The sequence below is a fragment of the Pan paniscus genome, chromosome X (genome assembly GCF_029289425.2).
Source record: "Pan paniscus chromosome X, NHGRI_mPanPan1-v2.0_pri, whole genome shotgun sequence".
Lineage (NCBI taxonomy): Eukaryota > Metazoa > Chordata > Mammalia > Primates > Hominidae > Pan > Pan paniscus.
In genome coordinates this window covers 151,756,427-151,782,081 of record NC_073272.2, presented here as the reverse complement: position 1 = coordinate 151,782,081, position 25,655 = coordinate 151,756,427, and the positions used below count along the sequence as shown (strand labels likewise).

At 50.4% G+C, this 25,655-nt stretch overlaps 1 protein-coding gene across 4 annotated transcripts; it reads right to left on the bottom strand.

Annotated features, from left to right (window-relative positions):
* Nucleotides 1-8,232: 8,232 nt before the first annotated feature.
* Nucleotides 8,233-19,162, bottom strand: PRRG3 (proline rich and Gla domain 3). 4 transcript variants are annotated; one of them, XM_034949757.3, is made up of 4 exons: nucleotides 18,859-19,162; nucleotides 15,304-15,341; nucleotides 13,967-14,127; nucleotides 8,233-13,617 (listed from the first exon to the last, which is right to left on the bottom strand). In XM_034949757.3, the coding sequence occupies exons 2-4, from the start codon at nucleotides 15,308-15,310 to the stop codon at nucleotides 13,090-13,092; spliced, it is 696 nt and encodes a 231-aa protein (XP_034805648.1). In that variant the 5' UTR covers nucleotides 15,311-15,341; nucleotides 18,859-19,162; the 3' UTR covers nucleotides 8,233-13,089. The 4 variants fall into 4 exon arrangements, with proteins under 4 accessions (XP_034805648.1, XP_008958924.1, XP_063457940.1 ...); XM_008960676.6 differs by lacking the exon at nucleotides 18,859-19,162 and adding an exon at nucleotides 18,590-18,700; XM_063601870.1 differs by lacking the exon at nucleotides 18,859-19,162 and adding an exon at nucleotides 18,590-18,689 and having other exon boundaries at nucleotides 13,967-15,341.
* Nucleotides 19,163-25,655: the final 6,493 nt, after the last annotated feature.

Below are 25,655 nucleotides of genomic sequence, written 5' to 3'. Positions count from 1 at the left end.
GAAGTCAGCAAAGCTAGAGCAGTGTGGGCACTGGCTTGCCACAGGGCCTCGGGCTATGGAGGCCAGATTTCTGTCTCGCTATCAACTGGCCCTGGTGGGGCTTCTTGGGCACAGGAGCACAGGGTCCAGGTGCATGTGGAGGCACTGCCCCCTGGTGGCATAGGAATCCACCACCTAAAGCCAAGCAAAGAGGGTGGGAGAATTCCTTCCCAATCCCTGAACCCCCAATGCCACTCAAAAACCCCAGCATCTCACCCCCTTAGCATGCCTTCCTTTCTTGGATTGAGTGCCAAGGACAACTTGGAGGTGACGAGAGTTTGCTGTGTGCCTTTGAACTTGTCTCTTAGCATGCTAGCTAATTATAATTTCATAATTATCATCTGCATGGTAATCTCCTTTTGAAATGGCCCTAAATTCGTACTCCAACCATTCTGAAAAGCCCCCTACCCCAAAGTCTGTGTGCTAACCTCAGGGCCTCGAAGGACTAGAGCACCCGGGATACAGAGAGAGACCTTTCAAGTCTCACACGGTGCCTGGGTCCAGGAAGATGGCACATGGCCAAGTGTACATAACAGGCTGCAGAGCCCTAACACTCCAGTGGAAGGTTCTGCTCACCCAAAGGTTCAACAGATGCTTCTTCAAAGGGGAAAGAAGGGTCCAGAACATACCTGGCTTGTATGTGTGTCTATATGTTTTCAGTGTTCAGTGTTTTGCACAATTGAGATCTTACATCTGAGGTGTGTGCCATATTCTGCAACTTATTTTTTCAAGTGAACCATGTGCTTTGGGGAATCTCTCCCTGTGAAAACAAATCTACCTCATTTCTTCTCAGCCCAGCATAGCATTTCCCTACACAGTTGCCTCCCCTTGCTCCTTTATTGACTTGCTCATGGATATTTTGGGTGTCTAGAGCTTTTATACTTTTAGAAACAATGTAGCACTGAGCATTCCTGAACATGTCTCTCTGCACACATAGGTAAATGGGTTTGCACAGCAGGTGCCTATAAGTGGAATTGTGGGGTTCTAGGGTATGTGTGTTGATGATTTTGACCTATATGGACCAATATTGTCAAAGGAGCCTCCAAAGAGGCTGCACAAAGTGAAGTCTCACCTAGAAGAAAGTCCGTGTTTCTTCCCAGTCTGATCAACAGGAATATTATGCAACTATTTAAAAGGCTTAATGGGTGAAAAATGATATCCATCTCATTGTTGCTTTAATTTATATTACTTTAATTATGAATAATCCTGAGCAATTTTTCATATGTTTATTGATCTTCTGTATTTCTTTCCCATGAACTGTCTGCTGGAGGGTTTGGATCTTTATTAAAATAAGAGCTATTTTATTTGTTTGGTCCCCAGCACAGAGCCTCCACTGGGGACCAAACAAATAAAGTTAATTGCATCCAAGCTTTTGCTGAAACCTAGAGGGCATCCAGCCATCCACGGAGCAGGTGTCCAACTCAGGCTGCTGCCTGCCTACCTGTCCATCTGCCCTTGTGTCTGTCTGTCTTCTCTGCCTGCCCCCAGCCAGCCTGATCATCTGCCTCCAACAGTGCCTTCCAACCACTAGCTTCTTCCAGCTGTTCAGTCAGCTGAGCACTCTGCTCCAGTTCCCAGCGGCTCAGGGTCGCAGCTCTGTCTGCCCCCGGCTCCCACCTCCCTTGCAAGCTGCAGCAGGAGATGGCAGGAACCTAGCCCAAAGTCAGCACATCTGTGAGTGACTCAGAACCCTGCCACTGGGACATCTTAGGCAGGTTGCTTCACCTGCTTGGAGCCTCAGTTTCCCATGTTCACGTGGAAGTTTCAGGGAGGTGTGTGGGGGCTGCCTGAGCTTCAAGGCAGACTCTACTGTTCTTCATCCAGAGCAGCTCAGCTCTTACCACTTTCTTATATTGGGGCTTTATGTAAGAGGTCGTTGAAGCCAAATGTCTTGAAGGAAAGTAAAAAAAGCCATTGGGTGTGATGACTTCCTATCTCCCAGCCCTGCTGAGAGCCCAGTCGCAGGCAGCTACAGCCCCAAACCCAAGCAAATGGGTGCACCTGGATCTTTCAGGCAGCTGAGAGCTTCCTCTTGGCTTGTTAATGAACCTTATGGACCTGTAAACAATTCTCCTTCCTGCTCCTGGAAGCAGCTGGTACTGAGGTCATCCCTGGAGCCACAAAGCCCTCCCTACGCCAGAGAGGAAGGGGAAAGGGGACTAGCAGAGTCTTGCATCTCTCCCGCCTCTCCTTAAAGAGGCAGGAAGGACAGACAGAAGGACTCAGGGTCAAACTGCAGGGACCATAGCTGGCCCAGGGAAGGAAGGCCACCTTGTGAGCAGAGAGAGGGAAATAAAAAGTAACAGGGCCACTTAGGGCAGCCCTTAGGACCCACTCCCATGGGGACAGAGCCACCTTGATTTCTAGCTTTCTGCCTTGAATCAAGATTGACTGTGTGCTAGACACTGGGGATGGAGATGAGGTCCCTGTCCTCACGAAGTTCATGCTGTAGTGAACAGAGAATCAAATGGACAGGAAAGAAGTCCATCTCTCTGTGGGGACAGTAGCAGGCAGTTGTTTGTGTGGCGGCCATGCCCTTAACCCTGCTGCACTCTGCCTGTCTTGGAGTGTGGTGGGTGCTCACTATAGCTTGGCAAACCTAAGAAGGAGGGGCGCAAGGGAGATCTGTCCCAAGCAATGTCCCTGGCCTCTGTAGCCTCTGACTGCACACCTCCTGGGGCAGCTCGCTACCTCCCAAGGGGGCTGAGATCAGTAGAAACGTCTTCCCTGCATGGGTGGAAACTCTGGCACAGTCTAGGGGGTGGGGGAGGAGCAGCTTCAGCAGAAGGAAGTTAAAGATGCAGACACAGAGTCAGCCTTGGCTTTCAAACCAGCAGGTAGGACTGCGGTTGCTGAGATGCTAAGTGGTTCCCAAACAACCCAGTCCTCCAGGCTTAGGGGTCCAGAGACCATCCTGCTGTGCCTCTGAGTTCCTTCAGAACAGCACCTTGAGATTCCCCCTGAGAAAGGAAGGCTCTCTCAGCAGCTCAGGTGGAGATGCAAAGAGCTCAGGGTAATTGTTGTTGGTTGACTGCCTTAGAAACAACTCAGGACCACCCTGCATGTGACAAAGAACAGCACCCAGAAAGAGGGGAAATTCGCCTCCCAGTGCAGCCAGTTGCTGTCACTGCCTGCTCCTTCTTCTGCCTTCTCCTTTTCTCTTCACTGGCCCAAGAAATCCTTCCCCCAAAAGCTGGCAGAAGGTTCAGAGACCCAGAGGGATTTGTTTCCTGCCTATCTGTCACACTGTGGCCCAGTGTCACCCTGCCCCCAGCTGAGAGGCTAGGGCACTTTGCTCTTATGTCCAGAGATCTCTGGGAGCTGGTGGGAAAGAGTCTCTTTCCTGATCCTCAGGAAGGGGGTTTGAGCAAGGTGACCTCACAAAATCCTTGGCCTCGGCTGTGTGGTGACTCCTCAGATCAAAATGCATCTGCTTTTAATTGTTTCTGTGCCCAATGACTGAATTGTGATGTGTATGTAAAAATCAGGAGAATCAGAGGCCGAAGGAAGAGGTAGAAAATGTGGTACAAAACCTCAGAAAATGACCTGCTCAAAACACAAGCAGCAGCTGCCCCTCCAAGCTGGAGAAAGATGTTGGAGAGGAGGAAGAAGGCCCAAGGTGGGAAGCACAGCCCTGAGAAGCTGCATGGGGTTTTTTTTTTCAGACAGGAAGCTAATGACAGGTGTTCCCATCTATGAAGTGGTTACTATTCCCAGTATGCCCCCATTTTACAGATGGAAAAGCTGGACAGAGGCGGGAAGAGAGGGCTGAGATATGATCCAGTTCACCGATTCAGTGATAAACCATCACATTAACAATCCAGGGTGCTCGCTAGACCAAGAGGAAGTCCCAAGGAGGAGGTGGCTCCAGAGAATTTCAGAAAACATCCTCCAGCCCCTATTCTACTCTGACCTGCCCTTCACTCTTAGAAGATAGAGACCAACAGAGACCTTGTCTGCTTTGTTTGCTGGCTCCTCAGCACTTAGCGTGCTTCCTGGCATATTAGAAGATCACTAAATAGTGGTTGGATTGGAATGACCTGAATGTTAAAAAACAAAACAATCCCCCCTTAGCATCTTGTCTTTTGCCGCTAAACTTTCTCAACTCCTGGAAAGTGTTGCCTCCATCATATGCACTGTCTCCACTTGTTACCTTCCAGGCATCCCACTGCTCATTCTAGTCTGGCTTCTTCAGTCACCATGGAACTGAAACCACCCCTTGCCAAGGTCACCGATGACCCCCTGATGGCTCCATACAATGAGTTCACTTTGGCTGTCATCTTCCTTGGCTTCTTGAAAGCATTTCACATCATTGTCCACTGTCTCCTTCTAGAAACACTCTAGTCCTTCGGTTTTCAGGGCTCCATATGCCAGTGCTTTTCTTCCCACCTGTCTGGCCTCCCTCCTGGGCCATTAGGTCCACACTCAAGACCACTTGTTGTCTTTCTGGGACCTCAAGCAATTCTGATCTCTCCTGCTGCAGCCTAGGCCTCCCTCCTCAACTACACTCAAATGCGCTATACACCACACATGCAACACGTCAACTCAAACCTGTGGTCTTTTGCTCCCCTAAACCTGCTCTTCCTCAACTGTGACCCTTTCCAGGGAATGGCCCTACCATCTACTCTACTGTCTGAGCCCCTAAACCTGAAAGTCCTCTGGGATTATTCACTACCCCTTCCCAACGCAATCAGTCACCATGCATGGTTCTGCCTCCTGAATAGAGAATTCAGTGTTTCTTCCAATGTGACCCAAAGATCCCCTGCAGAAGAATCAACTGAGTGATTTGGCCACAATGCACATGGCTGGCCCAACCCTGGACTCAAGGTATCAGACTCTGAGGGTGGGGTCTGGAGATCTACATTCTAAGCAATCAGATAGTCTTGTGCCCATCAAAGTTTGAGTAAAAACCTTCTCAACAGTCTATCTCTCTCTGTCTCTTCCGTCATCAGCCTCATCCATCCCAGCGCTGTCTCTTGCCTGGGCGATGGCAATAACCTGACCTCCCTGACTTCTCTTATTCTTCGGCTCCTGCAGCCTGTTTTCCACATGGCTGGCAGAGCATGCCTGGCCATGCCCGCTTGCTCCTTAAGGCACCCCTTGGTGGCCTTCGCTTATCACTAGGGTAAAGACTACAGCTCTGAATACTGCCTAAAGGGCCTCACATAGGCTGACCTCCATGTATCTTGCAAATCTCATCTTGTACAGGTCTTTCCCCTCATGCTACCCTGTCTTCTGTTTCCTTAAAACCAAGATGGACTTGCTGAACTCCAGGCCTCTTCACATGCTGCCCCTCTGCCTGTCCGAATTGTCTTCCATGGTCTTTGCTTGGCTGATTCCTACCCATCCTTCACTTTGGCTGGCCGTGGCTTCCTCAGGAAGACTTTCTCTGGAAGCCCCCAGCCCCACCCCCCTGGACTTCCCCTAGCATAAAGTTCATCATGCACTATTGCTACAGCTGTTCTGATGTTTCCCCCACCCAGCTATGCCCAGAGCTCCAGACAGCCAGGACCTGCATTCCCCAGCTTGTGGAGCACCATGCTCTGCCAGCACCCACCCCTAGATGTCCTATCAGCCCAAGGACCCAGCAGTGCCACCACCAATTGCCCACCCACTGGGCTCCTGTGACCCCATGCAACCAGCCTGATATGAAATGTTACCCAGTCTCTATTTTTATAGCTCGGAAATCCTAGTGAAACCGAACCCATCACGCAGTTCGAGCTCTTCAGAGAAAATGCTGAAAGTTAATGTCATTGGAGCTGGCGGTGTTGTGATTCCCCAAAACAATGTATTTTGTCTGTAAAAACAACCTGTGGGGCACCAACGTTGTGTCTATTCTTCAGGCTTTGGGTTCTCACATCACTTCCCACAGAAGAACCCTGGAAGAAGCATTCTGAAGCCCACTTCTCCTTTCCCAACTCACCTGCCCTGTGGAGACTTTTGGCAGCTGTCCCAAGTCTGTCCAGCTTGGCAGGGAAGAAACTGCTTTGGGGACTGGTTGGAGACTGACAAGGTGCCCCTCTGTCTTTGCCAGCATCTCAGAGAAGCTATGATGTTCACCCTTCAAGATTTTCCAGAATGTGCATCATGTGCTTAGGTTGGAGGAAGGAGCAACAGAGTCTTCCTGTCATGAGTGGAGCATTATGAGCCAAAATCTGTCCCCCTAAAATTCATACGTTGAAATTGTAAACCCCCAGGACCTCAACATGTGGCTGCAGGAGTAATCAAGGAGTAATTAAGTGGAAATGAGGTCAGTGGGGTAGGACCTAATCCAATCTGACTGGCATCCTTATAGGAAGAGGAGATTAGGAGCACCGAAAAGAACAGAGGGACAATACTGTGAAGCCACAGGGAGAAGATGGCCATCAGCAAGCCAAGGATACAAGCCTCAAAAGAAATCAACCCTGCCAGCACCTTGACCTCAGACTTCCAGCCTCTAGAACCTTGAGAAAATCTTCTGTGGTTTAAACCCCCAGCCTGTAGTATTTTGTTTTGGCAGCCCAAGCAAACTAATACATGGAGCTTGGTCTCCGATTGTAGAACACAATCAGTCCACACGTTTTTAAAAATTGAACACTTACTGTGATCCAGGCACTGTGCTGTGTTCCAGGGCAGAAGTGGTGAGAAAAGTTATATATGGTCCCTGCCCAAATGGGGTTACCAGTAGGGCAGGGAGAGGAAGAGGGCATTCTGGAGGGATCTATAGTCAACACAAAACCAACGCAAAGTCACCCTTCCCCAAAAGGGACCAGCAGTGCTAGGTGCATGGCCTGGGGTGGGGCCATCAGGACAGACCCGGATTCACATGATGGATCCAGGACTTCCTCTCTGTGAGATCTTCGTCAAATGACATGCCTTTTCTGGCTTTGCTTCCCTCTGCTATAAACTAGGGTTAGTTATAAACCCCATATCGCAAGTTTCTCGAGAGGATTGTGTCAGTCAATGCATGTACAAGGCCTGGCATACACTAAGAGCTCAATAAATGCTGGCTATGATCATTTATAATCACAATTCAGGCATTTTCCCCACTGCCCTTCCATCCTGTCACTCCTTGTAGCCTCAGGTCAGCTACTATGAGGGAGTGGCACTGGTGCAGGATGGGAGGCTGGGGAGAGGGCAAGGAGAGGGACCCCACCTTCCCAAGCCACACCCTTGAGGCACAGGGTCTGCCTTTCACCTGATCCCCTGTCTCTAGGGATAGAACCATCTCCCTCCACAGTCACCCCATTAAGTCCCTGGCCCTGACTTGCCCTCATCGTCTATAAGCAATTCAAGTGCCTTGGCCCCAGAACCTGTGACTAGATTAGCAAGGGAGGCCCAGTCCATTGGATGGTGCATACAGGGGACTTTGGAAGCTCAGGGCATCCTTCATGTATTAGCTTCCTTGCATGGGCTGGCCTGGGACCCTAAGTCACTGCCTAGAACATTTGTCTCTGGCAAAAGAGCCTAAAGTTCAAAACCTATGTTCAGAATATGACCCCATCTGTGTGCCTGAAGGGCCTTCGAGTTTCCAGCATCCCCAGAAGGTTAGCATCACTCAAGCTCCAGCTCCCCAAGGCCTCTGGCTGCCATTCTTGGCATTTGGGCTCCATATTCAGTCCTCTAAGGAGGTCCCAAATTTCATTGCCATTGTCCCATCACTTCCAGGGTCTTCCCGATTAAAGGACGGATTACTTTCATTACTTGGGGTTGGCACAACTAGCACTTGCGACTTCCCGTGGCTATATCTCTCTGCATACCCACAGCTGGGAATCTCTGGGAGCTAAGACCATGTTTCCTCTGTGCAGAGGCTGGGCATTATTGCCCTCTGAACAGTCCCTGATCCTTGCCATCTTTAGAACTTAGGAAGCCCAGCCAGGGCAAAGCCTGAGTATTGTATACCTTCCGCTCCTCTCCCAGCTCTGAAACCAAGCAGGGCATCCTTCCAGCAAGGGACACCTGTTAGTAAGCAGGGATCATGTGACTAGGAAGTTTCTAACTGTGATTTCTGACAGATCTCACCAACCTCATCCCAGAAGGATGGCTCAGGAGATCATCTTACACACTGGGGACAAACTTTAGGACCCAGGACATGTCTGCTTCCTGCTCCTGGACTGTTTTGGGCTTCTTCCTTATCTACAGTCTGACTCACAACCACCCATACCCCTTGGAAGTTTGGAAGTCAGTAGGGATCCAAGATGGATGACGACAGGATTCAAGTGGATGCCATTTGCTCTTTATTATTATTGTTTTCTTGTAAAGAAGGAGACAAAATGTAACAGCCAAATTCAACAATTATAAAAAGAAAGAGAGAGAGAGAGAAATCAGAAGCAAGTTTGTCTGTTGCCCCAGGCTCCAATGAAATGCTGACATACACTGAATGTACAGATTTCCCAGCTGACAAGGGTCAACACATGAATACAAGCACAGTTTAAAGTGGTATCAAAATTAATCCATTTCACAGTAATTATTTGTAGAAGCTCAGTTGCACATATCAGGGTTTCCACTGTCACAAATTCACAATGTCAGAGCAAAATAACAGATGTGTTCAGGCCTGGGAAATTGGTATCAATGAGGGGAGATGGATTGAGAGGCAAAAGCAGCTGGGGGATTTGTCCCAATCCTGAAGATCTGTGTTAATGCTCGGGCTGGGGGTGGGTGAAGGGCAGGCACTATTCAGCAGTCAGATATCAGTACAGTGAAACAACTGTTGAGGCATTGAGCTTGAGAGGGTGTGCTATTTGGGTATGTTTGTCAGAGAAATTCTTGCTAGAGAGAGACTCGCTGCCCACAGTCTGAAAGGAAAAGCTCCCACGTTTGAATATTTGGAGGCGAATGATGGAGCGGCCAGTCTGACAGCGAAGCATCTGCTTTACAGAATATTTAGAAAGATACATCATGTGTATTAGTTTAAATTGCAGTCTAGTTCACAAACTATGTTATTCACAGGATAAATAAAGGAGTAGAGTGAAAGGCTGCAATATCCAACATCCCTGTGATGGAGAGAGAACAAGAGATCACCCTGTACATACGAGAAGTGCTGAACTGCAAAGCTGAAGGCACGGTGAAGGGATCCTTAATATCTTGAGCCTTTTCTTTGAAAAGGGTACTCATTTTAAACTGGATTTCTCTTACACAAAAGACCCTGAACATTGACTAAAGGGAAGAATATTTCAAATATTTTTATGTAGCCAGAATCACAGCTACTGTGAATTGTCTTAAGTTGTGATTTTCTCGAAGTTCTGAAGTAGTGGGCTTCAAATTAATGGGCTTTTAAAATAGTTGCAAGCAGTCTGATTACCGTACTTTTAAATTAGCTAATTATAGTGATTAGTATTAGTAGAGTTCCGTGGCGGGGGGTGGGGGGCTGTGCTTGTTTCGGAATCGGTGAAATCTTGAAATGGAGCTTCATTACTTGTCAAGCTGAAAAGCCACCTAGACCAGCAGCTCTGCTGCCAAGATATCCATCTCAGCCTCAACTGTGAGTGTCCACACATGAGACAGCACACACACATACTCCTAGAAAGACAGAGCCTCCGTGAGCGAGAGAGACTCTCTCCATGATCTCTCTGTTGGACAAAATAACAATCTAGAGGCAGTGTTGAATTTTTTTTCTTCCTTCTCATGGGATGTCACTGGGTTGTCAAAAGATCAACTCTGGCTGGGGGTTGCGATGCTCCACCCACTGGGAGAGGGGAAGCATCCGGCTCTGACTACTTGACAAAAAGACACTTTCCTGTCCTGAATTCCTCATATTCGGGCTACCAAAAAGGCAATGTCCAACAGATCAGGCAGACTCCTGTTTTTGGAAGCACCCTAAGGAATTCACATTCATGGCAGTGGGATTGGAAGTTGAAAAAGAGGCCTCCCGGGGCTGACTGCTCAGCACTGCGTCTCCCTCAGCCAGGGCTGGACGCAGCTGTGTGGGTGGTGTGTACACGCCAGGCACCTGTGCACCCAACTCTTGCACTTGTGCTTTCATTTTGAAAACCGGAGGCGATGGGAAGCGGGGGAGGGACAGGATTTCGATTTTTCTTTTAAAAAATCTTAAAAAGTTTTTGGTTGAAAACAAGTGACAGTCACATTTCAAGAAAATTTTTAAAGCCTTTTCTTTTTGAAAAATGAAAAGCATCTAATTAACTAGTCCCGCCATACCCAAAGTCAATAGTCACACATCTTTCCACACACACACACACACACGAAAAAAACAAAAAAAACCAAAAAAAACCAAAAAAAAAAACATGCCCAGGAGTGCTCAGATTTCTTTCAGCTGCTGACGCCCACAGAAAAGAAGCCTGGGCCAGGGGCACCATGCCAAAAGGGCGTGTGAGCGGGGGTTGCATAGGGTGGAGACCTGCAGAATGGAGCTGCTTTGTCTTCTTCCAAAGCCTTTTTCAAGGAGGCAAACAGTGACAACTTTGGGGGTTGGGTGTCCAATATAGTTAAAATGCCACATTTCCTTGCTCAGGGCCCTGTCATCAGGCTACCCAGCCCTGTGAGGGGAGGTGACATTCCTCTTTTCAGACCGGATCCCTCCTGGTACAAATATAGCTGCACACCGGCTATTGTTTCAGATAAGCAATGAGAAAAGGCAACGTGCACACATAGATACACACACACATACACACACACACACACACACACATAGAAGTCCAAAATCAGCAAAAATGTAGCCACGAAAGAGTCAGCATTGTATCAAATCCACCTCCATACAAACACAGAGTTTGAAAAGATATGTACAGGGCATTCATAAAAGCCAAGTGTGCACCGCAAGGAGTGATGCCTGCTGTGTGCTGTACAGTCTTTTTTCTACAATGTGCTGCAAAAACCATCCCAGAAACCGTTGTGCAACCCCACCTGGCAGAACACCATGAAGCATCTGAACTGAACATCACAGGCCTTAAGCAACCTCCTGTGACTCTTCCCACGGCCTGTCCTCAGCCCCTGAAGGACACATGTTGCCCTCCATGGGCCAGGCCTTGGGCTTCTTCCTGCTCTCTCCCATTACCACCCAGCTGCAACTCAGATGCCAAAGGCAGCGGGCATTTCTTGGCAAACTCCCTTTGGCTCTGATCAGTGGAGCTCATGCCTGGCTCTGTGCTAACTGAGTAGACATATTGGGATAAGTTTCTTCTCACCTGCTCCCAGGTCACACTCTGGCACCTACTTGAAGAAATACTGGGAGAGCCAGGGCTAGCCCCGAGCTTCAGGCTTCCCCAGGTCCCCCAACATGGAAAAAGCAGGGGCCTCTTAAGCCAAAAACCCCTTTGTGACGAAGGGCAGGAGTGCAATGCTGAAGGCCCAGGGGAGGGAAAGACAAGGAAACGAAAGGTAGAATGTCACCTGCATTCACCAGCATCTCTGGCATCAGGGAGCTCTGGAAAGGGAGGACGAGAGGATGGAAAGGGTCAACTGACGGGAGATTGACTCTCCAAGTGGAGACTCAACATCAGAGGCATATGAGGGCCTCAGCTAAGACTGCTCCCTTATAACCTACACCTTTCTAGAAGACTCTTCCTAAGGCAAACCTCGCTGGCTCCCTGGCAATTCAAGCACTTCGCAGGCATTTGCTCAGTCAGCCTCCAACGGGCCTGTGAGGTAGGGGGAAGGATGGAAAACCCCAGCCACAGGGTGGAGTGGTCCAAGCTGGTGGCCTCACTGGGGTAGGGACACAAGCCTTCTAACTGGAAGCACGTCCCAGGGCAAGTCCTCAGGGCTAGAGCAGCCTCCAGAAGTCCTCTGTGGCCTGAAGGCAGGGCTGCATTCAAGGAAATGAGTCCCAATGTCTGCCTTAGAGAGATATTTTGACAGAAAAAAGCTTGTCAGCTCAGTGGATTTTAAATTGCTGTGGTTGCCAATAGACCCAGGCCACGCATTCTTGCACCACACAAAAATTTGCTACAATTTTTAAAGCACCACAGAGGAGAAATGGTTTGGTGTTGAGGTCAGGAGGATGGAGACGGAAGTAGGGGGAGGCGTTATCAACAGTGTCTAGCATGGTCACTGACAGTTAAAGGGCAGGTGCCTTCTGCCCCACTGCTGTCCAAAGCCTCACTGAAAACAGACTGGCACCTGGCAACAGCAGAGCAAACCCCATATGGGCCTTCAACCCCAGGCCACGGGCTTCTCCACAAATAAATGTTTTAAAAGGGACACTTTAGGATCTTCTCCTGAGATGCGCACCATCGTTAAGGAGAAATCCTCAATCTGAAGTTCAATTTCAATGCACCATTCGCAAAAAGTAGGCTCATGCCAGTGGGTAGTGGTTTGAACACAGCTGGTCCACATGTCTGGAGAGACAAGCACACTAGAAACTGAATGGCAGAGTCCACGTGGGCCTCTTGGTCAATGTGGAAGAGGAAACTCTGCCACCCAGCCCTCTGGCCCTCATCCTTCACACACCCTGTCCTCCTTCCAGGAGTGTGGGGACAGGTTTTAGGGGAGGCGGACATCACAGATCCATGTGATAAATTTCCCTTGGCCTCCTATGAACGGCCCAGGTGCTAGAGTTTTGTTCTATTGTGTTAATTATTTATTTGTCATGATTTTTTCATTTTGTTTTTGCTCAGTCCTTGTCCCTGTCCTCCAAATGTAAGCAAGGACAGAAATCGCAGAACTGTGGAGGGTAAGGGGTGCTGAAAGGCTGGCTTCCTTCCCTTACCCCTGAGGCCCAGAGCTCTAGACACAGGCAGGCCTCCAGCCAGTCCCACAGACCCCGGGCCAGGCCTGTGGACATTCTGGCCACAATCAACTCAATGGGGTTATTCCTTTGGCATAAGAGAAGCCAGTTCCTGATGGAAAGACAGGATGTTGGAGGCTTGGGGGTCATCCCAAAGAGTTGGGCACTTTGGCCTTTGGCTCTTCCCGGGGGCTTCGACTCATGCGTGGTCCCTACCCCCACCCTCCCCACCTGTCTCTGACAACTGACTTCCTAAAACTCCACAGTTAGGGAATTATTTGGCAACAAGGAGGCTAAGGCTGTTTTGTGGTGGCACAGTCTTTAAAAAGTTAAAAAGAAAATAGGAGACCTCGGAAAGAGGCGTTCATCCAGGACAGGGCACAAACGTCCCACTACTTGTCAGCGCCAGGGTTGGCGGCCACTATCTCCTCGTACTTTGGGGGTGGGTCGCTGTAAGACACGCTGGCCTCCTCACTGCTGCTCTCTTGGGGCGCAGTCACCTCCTCGTAGGAGGGGGGAGGGGTGGTGCTGGACAGTCTGGAGAGAGAGAGCTCAGGGAGGTAGAGGGTGCTCTCGAGCCGGACTGTGGTCCTGCCCCCCCGACTGGGCCCCAGCACCACCTGGGGACTGCTCGCTGCCTCTCGGTGCCCAGAAGGCTCCCCTTGGCTATGCACAGTACCCCGGTACACCATGACCCGGGGGAGGGTGTGCCCGGCGCGACTGGCTAGGTACCGGTTCTGAGCATAGGAGGGGTGGTGACGGGTCGCTTTCTGCAGCTGGCACCTCCAGATGATGAACAAGGCGATGACAATCAGCAGTGCCACCCCCAGAAGGGGTACCACCACATACATGGCATCTGAGCTCTGCGAGGGGTCTCGGACAGAGTAGACTGCATTTGGGTACCCCTTCCAGAACTCCATCTGCAAAAGAAAAAGTGGTACTTAAGAGAAGCTCAAGCTCCACGTGGGCTCAGAGGCCTTCAGTAACTCTGGTGCTTCCTACCCTTCCCCATCTGACTTGTCTCACAGAGTTACCAGAGAGGCAGCAGAATGTACCAAGGGCAAAGGACAATGCTCCCAAGTGAGGAGGACCCCAAAAGAGTCAGGCAATGGGACTGTACGTACTTTATCTGCTCCCTGATGGCCCTAGTGGCTATGCCTTAGGCTGGGTGTCTTTCCTTGCTTCTGATTGGTCTGCATTACCAGGGCCTGTTCTTGCTATTCCTGAGGCTACTCCTACTCCCAGAACCAGCCCCAGGGTGGTACATGCCGTTTTCTCTTTGTTCTCAAACACTTCCTTGACCTCCTCGTAGCTGCAGATCTCCTCCATGCACTCTCGCTCGATGGTGCCCTGACGCAGCTCCTCCAGGAACTCATTGGCACGAGGGAATCGTTTCAGGACCGAATGGGCATCCTTGGCCTCCAGAAACACTGAGGAGAGAGCCCTACTGAGGCCTGGAATGGGGAGATGCCCAGGGGCTCCTTCAAACCAGGCCCAGCCCAGCAACTGAAGCATAATTATGCAGGGAAACAAGGCCGAGTGAGCAGGCAAGACACCAGGCTTCTGATCAAAGGACATGGCCGGCCCTTTGTGAAAGGGATGTAAGGGCTGACATTCTATGGTGCCGTGATATACCTGTCTAGAATACCACAGCCCCAACAAGGCTTAGGCCCCTGGCTACATGGAAGAAAATGGTAGCCAACTGCAAGGAAAGTGCACGTTGCACAGGAACAAGAAAGAATAAGAATTGTAAGTAGGCAATGTTCAGTGACTAAAGCTCCAGTATCTTCTGCATCACCTTGAAAAGTGAAAGTTGGAGCCCTTGCAATGAGAATGTATTCCTTTTTAAGGCTGATACTGGTGGAACTAATACCAGATAATCCTAGAAGACTCTACCAGGGTGGTGTTCCTCCACCTGAACATCCACCTGTGCCGCCAGGTGGTCTGGCATCAATAGTCTTGTTCAAGAAAGTCTAATGCAAAGCCAGCCTAGGCTAGATCAGACAAGTGGGCATACACGAGCCTAAGAGCACCTCTGGGGATGGGAAGTAGCAGGGTTCAGATGGAGAGTCTAAGCTTTTACAGACGGGGCACAGAATCTCCCTACAATACCGTCTTTGGATGGTGGGCATATCTACTTATTCCAGAGAGAGAGACCCAGCTACAAACAGGCTGACCAGAATAGCTTGAGCTCTGCACCCACATAAGCCTAAGTTGAGACTGTGAAGGATGAAAGAAGAGGTGACGTTTGCTCCTGTTGTTCACCTAGAGGTGGGTGACTTCCTGGTTCCCATGTAAAGCAACTCCCCCTGGATGCCCAAGCTGGCATGTCTTTGCCAGCAGGCAGGCACCCTTCCCCAGGCCCTATGGCCTGTCACGTTAGTGTCACTCAGGGAAGCCTGGGTAGGTACACATCTACAAGTGACATATACTTCAGAAGGGAGCCAAAGAGTTGAGAGGGCAAAACTGCTACTCAGCCATTTGGAAAATGGCTACAGGCCCACTTGGGGGGTAGGGGGCAGGGAAGCTGGGAAGGACTTGAAACCTGACTCATGAACCCCTAGGCATGGCCCTCCACGGCTCTGCCCAGGCCTGGAAAAACTCACCTGCCATGATGCTCCCTCAGCTGCAGGGTCTCACTTCTCTGGAGTAAGAGAAAAGCAAAGTTGCAGTGAAACCACATCTAGAAATTTACAGGGCACACTCTTGGCTCTGGGATGTGCCCCCCTCCCACTGGCCTGGTCAAAAGGTTGAAGCAGCACCTTGTGGGGTGCATCGTCCTCCATGCAGCCACCCATGGCTTCCGCTGCTTCTCATTCTGCCCCAAGCTCTTCTCCAGAGACCTCCCCAGGCCCAGTAGGGCCCAAAGCAAACCTTTCAGCGTTTTCCCCCAAGAACATGTTCTGAGCATCTATAAGAACCAAGGGTTGACCTTTTTCTTTAAAAAAGGAAAGATCCTAAAGGCTGAGGCTCCTCCTTCCTTGCTCCCCTCAATGAATCTTTGCAACTTCCAATTGGAAAGGACCTCAGAGATAGATGAGGAAATACAGCCCAGAGAGACGGGCTCAGACAAGGTTAAGCAAATCAACAGTGACAGTGGCAGGACCAGAATTCACAACTAATTTTGAGCACAATGGTGAGTCACAGATGCCTCCAATGACAAGCATGTTCCCTGAAAACAAAGCTTAACACAGCATCAACCATCTCAAAAGTCACTGCCCTGCTGGGACTAGCCTATAGCAACCTTCAGTGGACACATCTTCTACAGGGTCTCATCCTCCATGCACAACAATGCTGCATTCTTCATATTCCCAGGCATAATCAGAAGGCCCAAACCCAGGTGACCCGCTGTGTTCATCTTCACCAGACAAAGAGGCAAGATACCTGGAATCTTCTGGAACCAGGCCTCTCTTCTCTCTTTGCATTAAAGCCCATGGCAGTAGAGTGCCAAGACATGAATTTAGATGCCCGACACTGAGACGCTAACTACAAGAGTTGCCCCTAATGTGAGCTATTGTCAGAAAGCCTTTCTCCTGCTAAGGAGCTATCCAGCCAGTACTTAAACCATGGTCACAGCACACTGCTCCCTCTGTCCCTCCCCACAATACACACGCCCACTCATACACACATTCTAGAGCCCTTGCTGAGCTGTCCACATCTGGGAGCAATCACCCCACTACTCCCCTCCCCAAGCAGAAGCTCTGGTTTTATGACTAACTGGATGCAAGACACGTGAACTGTGGAATCCATTGAGCCCTCCTTTTTGCCTAGGCTGCCAGGAAGTTCAGCGTCACTATTGCCAGTCAAGCACAGGCACCCTGGAAGCCCAGCTGTTAAGCACATATGCTTCTGTCCTGCGATGTGGTATACAGCTTTCTATTTATGTTTCCAGTGTCCTATTGTGCATTTATAATATGCCACCTAATCCTTTTGGCAAACAGGTAGGATATAAATCAATAATTTAGGCTGGTCGCGGTGGCTCATGCCTATAATCCCAACACTTTGGGAGGCTGAGGCGGGCGGATCACCTCAGGTCAGGAGTTTGGGACTGGCTTGACCAAAAAATGGTGAAACCCCATCTCTACTGCAAATACAAAAATTAGTTAGGCATGCTGCGGTGCATGCCTGTAGTCCCAGCTACTCTGGAGGCTGAGACAGGGGAATCGCTTGAACCAGAGAGGCGGAGATTGAAGTGAGCTGAGATTGCGCCACTGCACTCCAGCCTGGGCTACAAAGCCAGAAAGAAAGAAAGAGAGAAAGAGAGAAAGAGAGGGAGAGAGGGAGAGAGGGAGGGAGAGAGGGAGAGAGGGAGGGAGGGAGGAAGGAAGGGAGGGAGGGAGGGAGGAAGGAAGGAAGGAAGGAAGGAGAAGGGAAGGGAAGGAGGAAGGAAAGAAGGAGAAGGGAAGGGAAGGGAGGAAGGAAGGAAGAAAGAAAGAGAGAAAGAGAGAAAGAGAGAAAAGAAAGAAAAGAAAATTAAAGGTAAAACAGCAGATCTGACATCTATTTGTGGAAACGCCACATCAAGGGGCTTTCTCTTTTGAACCCAGCAACAATCTCCCTCAAAACTATCAACATGTGAATTTGTCAACAGATGGGCCTGCCTTGTGAGACAGTTGGCCCTCAATGTTTGTCAGAACCAAGATGGAATATGATCTCAAAATTCTGCTTGCATTATGGATACCTGAGCTTTATGTGGTGAGGGAGTGGATATAGTATGCCTCATGGCAAGGATTTTTTGCTTGAAGAAAAATGGAGCTGTTGTATCTGGGTTTGAGAAAAATGCATATAGTCTTAATAAGGGAAGAGAGAAAAATATGCTTATCAAAGGAAACTGCAGTGGTTTTTTAAAAAAGTGGAGAAAAATTTACATAATAGATTACATATATCCATCTTTTGTCCCCCACACACCTAGCCTTGGTCAAAGGTGGCTATATGTCACACCTATCATAGACCCGAATACATGTTATCCTGACGCACCTGCTAAAGTCACCAGTTCATTTTTAAGCTTCAGTCGAGCCAGGAACACCCCCAAAACAGTTCCCATGGCATGGCCCACTCCATTAGCAATTCTGTAGCCACCTTCACTGCTGCTGCTGCCTGCCACGAGGCCTCTTTCCCCTCCCTCCCCAAAATGTAGCGCCTGCTTCTTCCCCTATAAATACACCATCAATAGACAGTTACTATGGCAACAATAAGGAAGCAATCGTGAGGGCTCCACGACAAAGAATGATGCTGCAGCCACACATGTATATGTCCCCCCTGCCCCTGGTGGATACTGTAAAGCTGACTGCAGGCGGAAGGAATTTTTAACCCACTCCCCGCAGGAACACAGCTGAATCCTGACAGCCTGGAAAGGAAGGAAGGCAGGGAACTGGCCACCACAAAGACCTTGCTTAACTCCACCCCAGACTGAAGCTTTTGAATCTCAGGCCTCTGGGACACAACTCCCAAAGTCCCTCACATGAAGCCTGGTGACCACCAGAGCACCTGGTGTCCCAAGACATGGCCTCCAAACCACTTCTCCAAACCCTAGACTTTATTTCCATCCCTCAGAACTGATGGCCAGGAAAGGGTTCTCCAAATCGCATGACTCATCGACCCACCCAGTGACACGACAACTCCCAAATTATGCTCAAACTCAAACTCTGGGGCCCCCTTGTCCCTTTCCACTCAGGCCAGCCCTGAAAGTGCCTGTCCTCGCCCACCTTCGCTGGACACCAGCGCCCTGACCCAGCAACACTCTTCTCCCGGAGCTGTTCAGTACGCCCCATCCCCTTGGCCCGGACAGGCCTCTAGATCTTCCCTCCCCAACAATGCCCTGCACCCAGCTCGTTGGCCCTGGATACCGAACCGTGCCCTCGGGACTGGGACACCCAACCCAAATGGCCTCACCGTTCTCCGGGCCCAGAAGGCGGCCGCCCTGTTTGCGCACGCAGCCCGCCACCTCGCTGCTGCGCCTCTTCCAGCAGGGGCCCTGTCCCCGCCCACCTGCTCCCCGTCGGCCAAGCCCCCCGGTCCGGCCCAGCCGTCTCCTCCTTCCCTTCCTCCCCTCCCCGCTGCCCTCCCACCGCCCCGGGCACCCTGTCGCCCGCCCCTCCAGGGCCGAAGTGCGCCTGGAACCCCCGCCCCTCGCAGCCCGGCGCCCAGGCCCTGCCCATTACCTCGGCACCCCCCTGCCTGCCCCTGCTTTCCTCCGGGGGCTCCGCAGCTGCCCGCCCCCCACACCCCGCCGCGCCAGGGCTGGCCTCGCGCCCCGCGCCTCGCGCGCCACGACCGCAGTGCCCCGATCGCCAGGCCGCAATCGTCGCGCTGCCCCGCGCACCGGGCCGCCGGCCGCCTGGCCGAGTGGAGGAAGGAGGGGTGGGGGCGACGGTGTGGGCCGAGGGGGTTGGGAGAGCGGGCGGGCAAGCCGGGCCGGAGGGGCGGCGGCGCGCACCGAGCACCGCGCGCCCGCGCCCCACTCTGCCGGCGCCGCCCCTGCCCCCGCCCGTGCCGCCGGGGGGCGGGGCCTGACTGGCGGGCCTGGGGCACACAGAGGACCCTTGGTCAAAGCCCTGGTCCAGTCGTGACCCAAGGCGTGGGCCCTCGGAAGAGACGGCGTAGCAGGGAGCTCGGGCGGCCGCTCCCAAGGCCCGCGCGCCAGGCGACCCTGCGCAGCCCAACCCGCGTCCTGTCCCCACCCCGGGCTCACCTGCCATTCAGGCCCGCCGGGCTCCTGGGGCCGCCGAAAAGAGAGGGGGGCTAGCCTGCAACCTAGGCCTGCCTTGCCAGGGATCCACAGGGCCCTCAGAAGAAGGACCGAGTCGAGGCCGCGTTCCGCCAATGACTGGGTGACCTTGGCTTCTTCACTTACCTACCCCCACCCTGCCCCGGGAAGGCAGGCTTCTCTCCTGCAAAGTCCGAGAAATGGGGAGAATTCTGCCTCCCTCGCGAGGCTGCAGCGATTTGAAGGAGGAAATGGGTTTGGAAAACTCTAAGGCTCAGTAAGGGGAGAAGGAATCTTCTGAGACTGCAAGGAGCGCTAGATGGGGGCTCCTTCGGAGGCCGCACTGTGAGAAGTTCAGCATGGCAGGACAAGACGCATAGCAGAGATTACACTAGTCCAGGAGGAACCACATGACAGGTCCACTGCTAAGAGAGGGGCAAGGGGGTTCCGGGTGGGCTGAGGTTCTGGGTCTAGGAAAGTCTCCCTCCGAGAAGGGGATGCTGGGTTTTTAGGGTTCCTTTTTGTTCTCTGCACATCTAGAACCCGGCCAGGCACTGGGGTTGGCGTCCTCTTCCTCCCTCCACCCCAAGTGTTGCTTTTGATGGGAATGAGTCTCAGAAGGCGGTTCCAGAACCACTCCCACCCCTATCCCAGGGCGGGTATTAGCAACCTGCCTTGCCAGGGGGCGGAAGAAGGGTGGGAGAAGGCCTTCATTGCCACCGGCCGCCTCCCCTCCAACCCCCAGGGCCTGGCTCCCCTAGCTCCCCCGATGCCTGCGTCTACACTTCTCTCCCCGCATGGTGCTTTCCCTTCCATTTCTGCCTCCTGTTAGAGTTCTTCCCTAGCTTGCTTGCTATTTCACGGCTGCAGGAATCTTCCTTACCCACGACAGCTCTTCTATGGCCTTCCCCCCATGCCTCCGGAGCCTATGAGGCAGAATTCCACAGACTCTTCTGGAACTAACCTCTTGAGTTTCCTAGCCCACCAGCATGTTCCCATCGTGATCTTAACACCGCATAGACCCTTGTACATTTGACTGTTAAAAAAGCAGCTCTTCCAGTATGTGCACAAGGGTCTATGGCTTCTGCCCTCCTTCTGGCACTCCCACTTTAGCTTCTGGCTCCAGCCACATGAGGCTACTTCTACTTCCCACTGCCCAGAATGCCTTTCCTCCCACTGTGGACCTGGAGCACTTGCATTCATTCTTCCCACACAGTGTGCATGACATCTCTACTGTGAGGTCTTGCAGGATCCTCCCTGCACCCCAGTCCGCCATTCCACTCTCGGGACTATCTGCAGAGACTATGAACATGGGGGCCTCGGTGGATAGCAAGGTGGGGGAGGAGGAATAGCAGTGCCTCTGGAGCGTATTGCCTGCTGCACCTCTTGGTGGTACTACATAATAGGCTCTATTATCTCCAGCAAGTGTTTGACCTCTCTGCATCTCGGTTTCCTTACCTTTCAGATGAGAATGATGCTAACAGTGCCTGCCTCAAAGCGTTGCTAAGCGGGTAGTGGAGCTAATCACATAGAATGTGCCTGGCGCTTAAGTGTGAGCTTAATGCACATCAGCTGGCCTGCATCCAGCTACCTTGTGTTCATTTGGTAGCTCACTTACGTGCACACTTGCCTCCTCTCTTGGGGCCAGGGACCTTGTCTCTTCCTGTGTCCCTAGCATCTCGCACAGAGCCTCATCCACAGCTGGTGCTCTCTAGAGACTTGTCAAGCTGAGGCTGGAGGGGCTGGGGCTGAGAAGGCCTCCATTGCCTTCTTACCTGCCCCCATTTCTGTTCCGGCAGAGCCGGAATTGTGGGTGTATGACCCATGGAGTCAGACAGGGCCCTGTGCTTAAGAGGGCTCTGGACACCTGGCTCAAGGCTGTGCTATCACCATCTTGAAATTCTAATGCTTTTTGAACAAGAGGCCTTCATTTTCACTTTCACTGGGTCCCACAAAGTATGTAAGCCATCGTGCCTATGGGTGGCATTTCCAATATCCCCGATCCTATCCCAGGGAACAGAATTTTCAATCACCCACCACTTGTGATTCCTCACTTTCTCCCCTCTGCAAGTTGGTGTGTGGGTCAGCCTTCAACTTAGCACCATGATGGCTTCTATTTTTCCAGTGGACACCAACAGCAGCTCTGGCTCCTGCTTCCTCCCTGTGGGTCGTGGGGTATCAGCTTTGTCCAGACTCTGGTTTCCTCAGTGAGAAGGCTTTCTAACTCCCCTCAGGATGGCTCCACACACTGCTGAGGACTGATGATTTTAGATTGTGATGATTGCAGATGATTTTAGATTGTGGTCTCAAAGGTGCCCCCTGCACCAGTATGTGGAAGGCTTGTCCACTGGCTTCACTACCTGGCCAGGCACCAGACACTTTGATGCCCTCAAGTGGCTTTCCTTTTCCACTCAAATTGCAATGATGTTAGCCTCCCCTAGGCTACTGGCACAGCTCTGACCCTCACTATGTAAATGAACCTTCACTTCCCGCTCCCGACCTCCATCACATTCAGCGTTCACCCTCCTCTTCCCTCTGCATTGCTGAGCAGTTTTCCGAATGCCTATCATGTGTAAGGCACTGCATTAAGGGTTGTGGGAGGACACAGCTCCAGTAAGTGGGAAAAGGTAGATCATAATTCAGTAAAAATTCCCAACACAGTGCAAGAGGACAGACCTTCCATCCCAGATTTGACCTACCTTCTTACCTGCCCCCATTTCTGTTCCAAATCCCATCTGGCAGAGCTGGAATTGTGGGCGTATGACCCATGGAGTCTGACAGGGCCCCGTGCTTAAGAGGGCTCTGGACACTGGGCTCAAGGCTCTGCTATCACCATCTTGAAATTCTAATGCTTTTTGAACAAGAGGCCTTCATTTTCACTTTCACTGGGTCCCACAAATTATGTAAGCCATAGTGCCTATGGGTGGCATTTCCAATATCCCCGATCCTATCCCAGGTAACAGAATTCTCAGTCACCCACCGCTTGTGATTCCTCACCTTCTCCCCTCTGCAAGCCTTGACCAGTTGCCTCTTTCCTCATGTCTCATCACCACCAATTCCATTACCTTCCTCCACATTGCCCCTCCCCAGCCCCATCCCTGTGCCTCACCCTTTGGCTAAGAGGAGCACTCTCTGACAACCTCATTTACTCCCAGAGTTTCACTCTTTCCCCAACACTCATCCATTCCAGAATCGAATGGATAACTTTATCTGAGCTCTGCTGCTCCCATCCTTTTATGTCCTGACTGAGCCTAAGCATTGATCCTTACCCTGTAAGAGACTCATTCCATCTCTGCAAACCGATCAACAAGTTAATCAGGTGTCGTGGCTTGAGTTGTGTCCCTCTGCAAATTCATGTTGAAGTCCTAATCCCCAGTACTCCAGAATGTGATCATACTTCGAAATAGGGCCTTTAAAGAGGTTATTAAGGTAAAATAGGGTTATTAGGCTGGGCCCTAATCTAGTGTGACTAGAGTCCTTATAAGAAGAGGAAATTAGGACACAGGCATGTACAGAGGAATGACTATGTGGAGACACAGGGAGAGTGTGGCCATCCACAAGCCACCAAGAGAGGTTCAGGAGAAACTGACCCTGCCCACACCTTGATCTCAGACTTCCAGCCTCCAGAACTGGAAGACAATACATTTCTATTGTTCAAGCCACCCAGTCCACAGTACCTACTTTGTTAAGACAGACTGAAACAACTCCTACATCAAGCATTTACTCAGTGATACTACGTGCTATCCACTGTTCTAGGACTTGGGATTACAGAAGCCAAAAAATTAAATAAAAACTCCTAACCTCATGGATATCAGACACAAAAAAAAGGAAAAACAAGTCAAAGATACAGGATGCTAGATGATGATTGGTGCCATGAAGAAAAAGTGAAGCAGAGATTTCAAATAAGGTAGTCAGGAAATGTGCCACTGAGAAGATGGCATTTGAACCAAGATTTGAAAGAGTTGAGGGGCCATCCTGTTCCAGGTTGGGAAATTCACAAGTGCGAGAGCCCTGGGAGCAGAAGCTTAGCATGTTCTAGGGTTAGGCAGGAGGCTAGTGTGCTGAAGTGAAGCAAGCCAGAGAGGAGGATGGTAGGCGACTAGGTCAGAGTAGTTAAGATGGGGGTAGCAAGAGATCATGCAGGGCCTTGTAGACCACTGTCAGGACTTTGGCTACTAGTCAGAGTCATGTGGAGAGACAGTGAGGATTCTGAGTCAGTGGTTACCACGACCTGATTTCTATTTTACAACAGGCAATGCAGTGGAGGTGGTAAGAAGCAAGCAGATTCAAGATTGATTTTGATGGAAGAGTCATTAGGGTTTGATGCCAGTTTGGAGTTGAGCTAGGACAGAGACAGAAATCAATTATGGCCCTAAGGTTCTCAGTCAAGGGAACAGGAAGGATGGAGGCCCTTTAACTGAGATAAGAAAAACAGTGATGGAATGGGTTGTATAGACGTGTGTGAAGTTCAGGGGCAATATCAAGGCTGGAGATATAATCACAGAATGAGTAACATTTCGTTCATATTACAAGTCATGAGACTGGATTGGATCCACAGGATAATGAATGTAGAGATAGCAAACCAGCCCGAGAACGAAGCCCCAGGCAATCCTACATTTAGATGAGGAAAAGCCAGCAAGGGAGCCAGTAAGGAGTGATGGGTGAGGCAGGAGGGGTGTAGCAACACGTAGAGACAACTGCAGAAAGTGTATCAAGAAAGAGGCAGTGAGCAGCTATTCCAATCCTACGGACTGGACAAATAAGAAGAGGACAAAGAATTGAGCATTATGTCTGTCAATGTGGAGGTCATGAATGTCTTTACAGGGGCCATTTCCAGGAAAATGTGGAGGGACAAGAGTAGGAAAAAAGGAATTGAAAACAGCGAGTACCCAATGATTGACAAGTATTGTAAGGAGTTTTGTTGTGAAGGAGAACAGAGAAGCTGGGGTTGGGGGTGGTAGGGATATGAGAGGACAAGATAAAAGTATTTTTAAAATATGAGATAAATTCCAGCCCTGTGACATGTTTGTATGCTAATGAGCCAGTAACGTGGGAAAAATTGGTGATGCAGGAGGGAGAGACACAGATGTAGGTAGGTGGGAGAGGCGATGGCAGAGCTTGGAAAAGTGCTCTTCTGATGGCTTCTATTTTCCCAGTGACACAGAAAGCCAAGCCACCAGTTGGGAGTTGGGGTGAGGAATGTCAGTGGTTTGAGGAGAGAAGGCTTGAAATAGTCTTCTTCTGGGAGCCAGGAGAGTGGATGTTCTGTGGAACTGTAGCGTGATTTCTGGGCTGCATGGAGGGCCCACTTGAGGGTTGATGGTCATTATTTTAAAGTGAAACTACTCAACATATGCTCATGGCTTTCTCCAACCATATTCAATTGTTCTTGTGGATATTTAGAGTAGGTAGAGTTGGATTTCATCAGGGGTGGGGTTTTGCCAGATGAGTACAGGGATATAATGGAGGGACACAGTAGTTTTATGTGGATTCAAGGGAGAAATGATAATGATTGACCATGGATTTTAGGCTGGGTAAGGAGGGAGATAAGGACAGAATCAGGGTTTGGTGAAGGAGAGTGAAATCAACAGTAGAATCTTTGGTTTGAGGGTCCCCACAGGGGTCAGAGGACTGTCATAATACTAAAAGGAGTGAGCCGGTGGTTGGAGAGCTGGATACATGAAATGGAGGTTCTGGAGAGATGGTGGTTATAGATGTCAACCAGGTCTTAGGATGAGTGTAGAAGGAAGTGGCTGAGGTAGAGAACAGGGCAAAAGCACCACTGGAGAGTAGGTCAAGGGAGTAGGAGATCAGAGTAGAATTATCTATGCAGATATTGAAATTACCAAGAACTTTGCCATCCTCCCACCCACACACACCCTGGATCCCAACCTACACATAAGCACGTGCTTATTCTTTTTACTTTTGTCTCCTCTGACTGTGTGTTTTCAAATAGCCTATCTTCAAGCTCACTATTTCTTTCTTCTGCTTGATCAATTGTGCTATTAAAGAGCAATGATGCATTCTCTGGTATGCCAGTTGCATTTTTTAGCTCCAGATTTTCTGCTTGATTCTTTTAAATTATTTCAATCTCTTAAAGTCTATCTGGTAGGATTCCGAATTCCTTCTCTGTGTTATCTTGAATTTCTTTGAGTTTCCTCAAAACAGTTATTTTGAATTCTCAATCTGAAAAGTCACATATCTCTGTCCCTCTGGGATTGATCCCTGGTACCTTATTTAGTTCATTTGGTG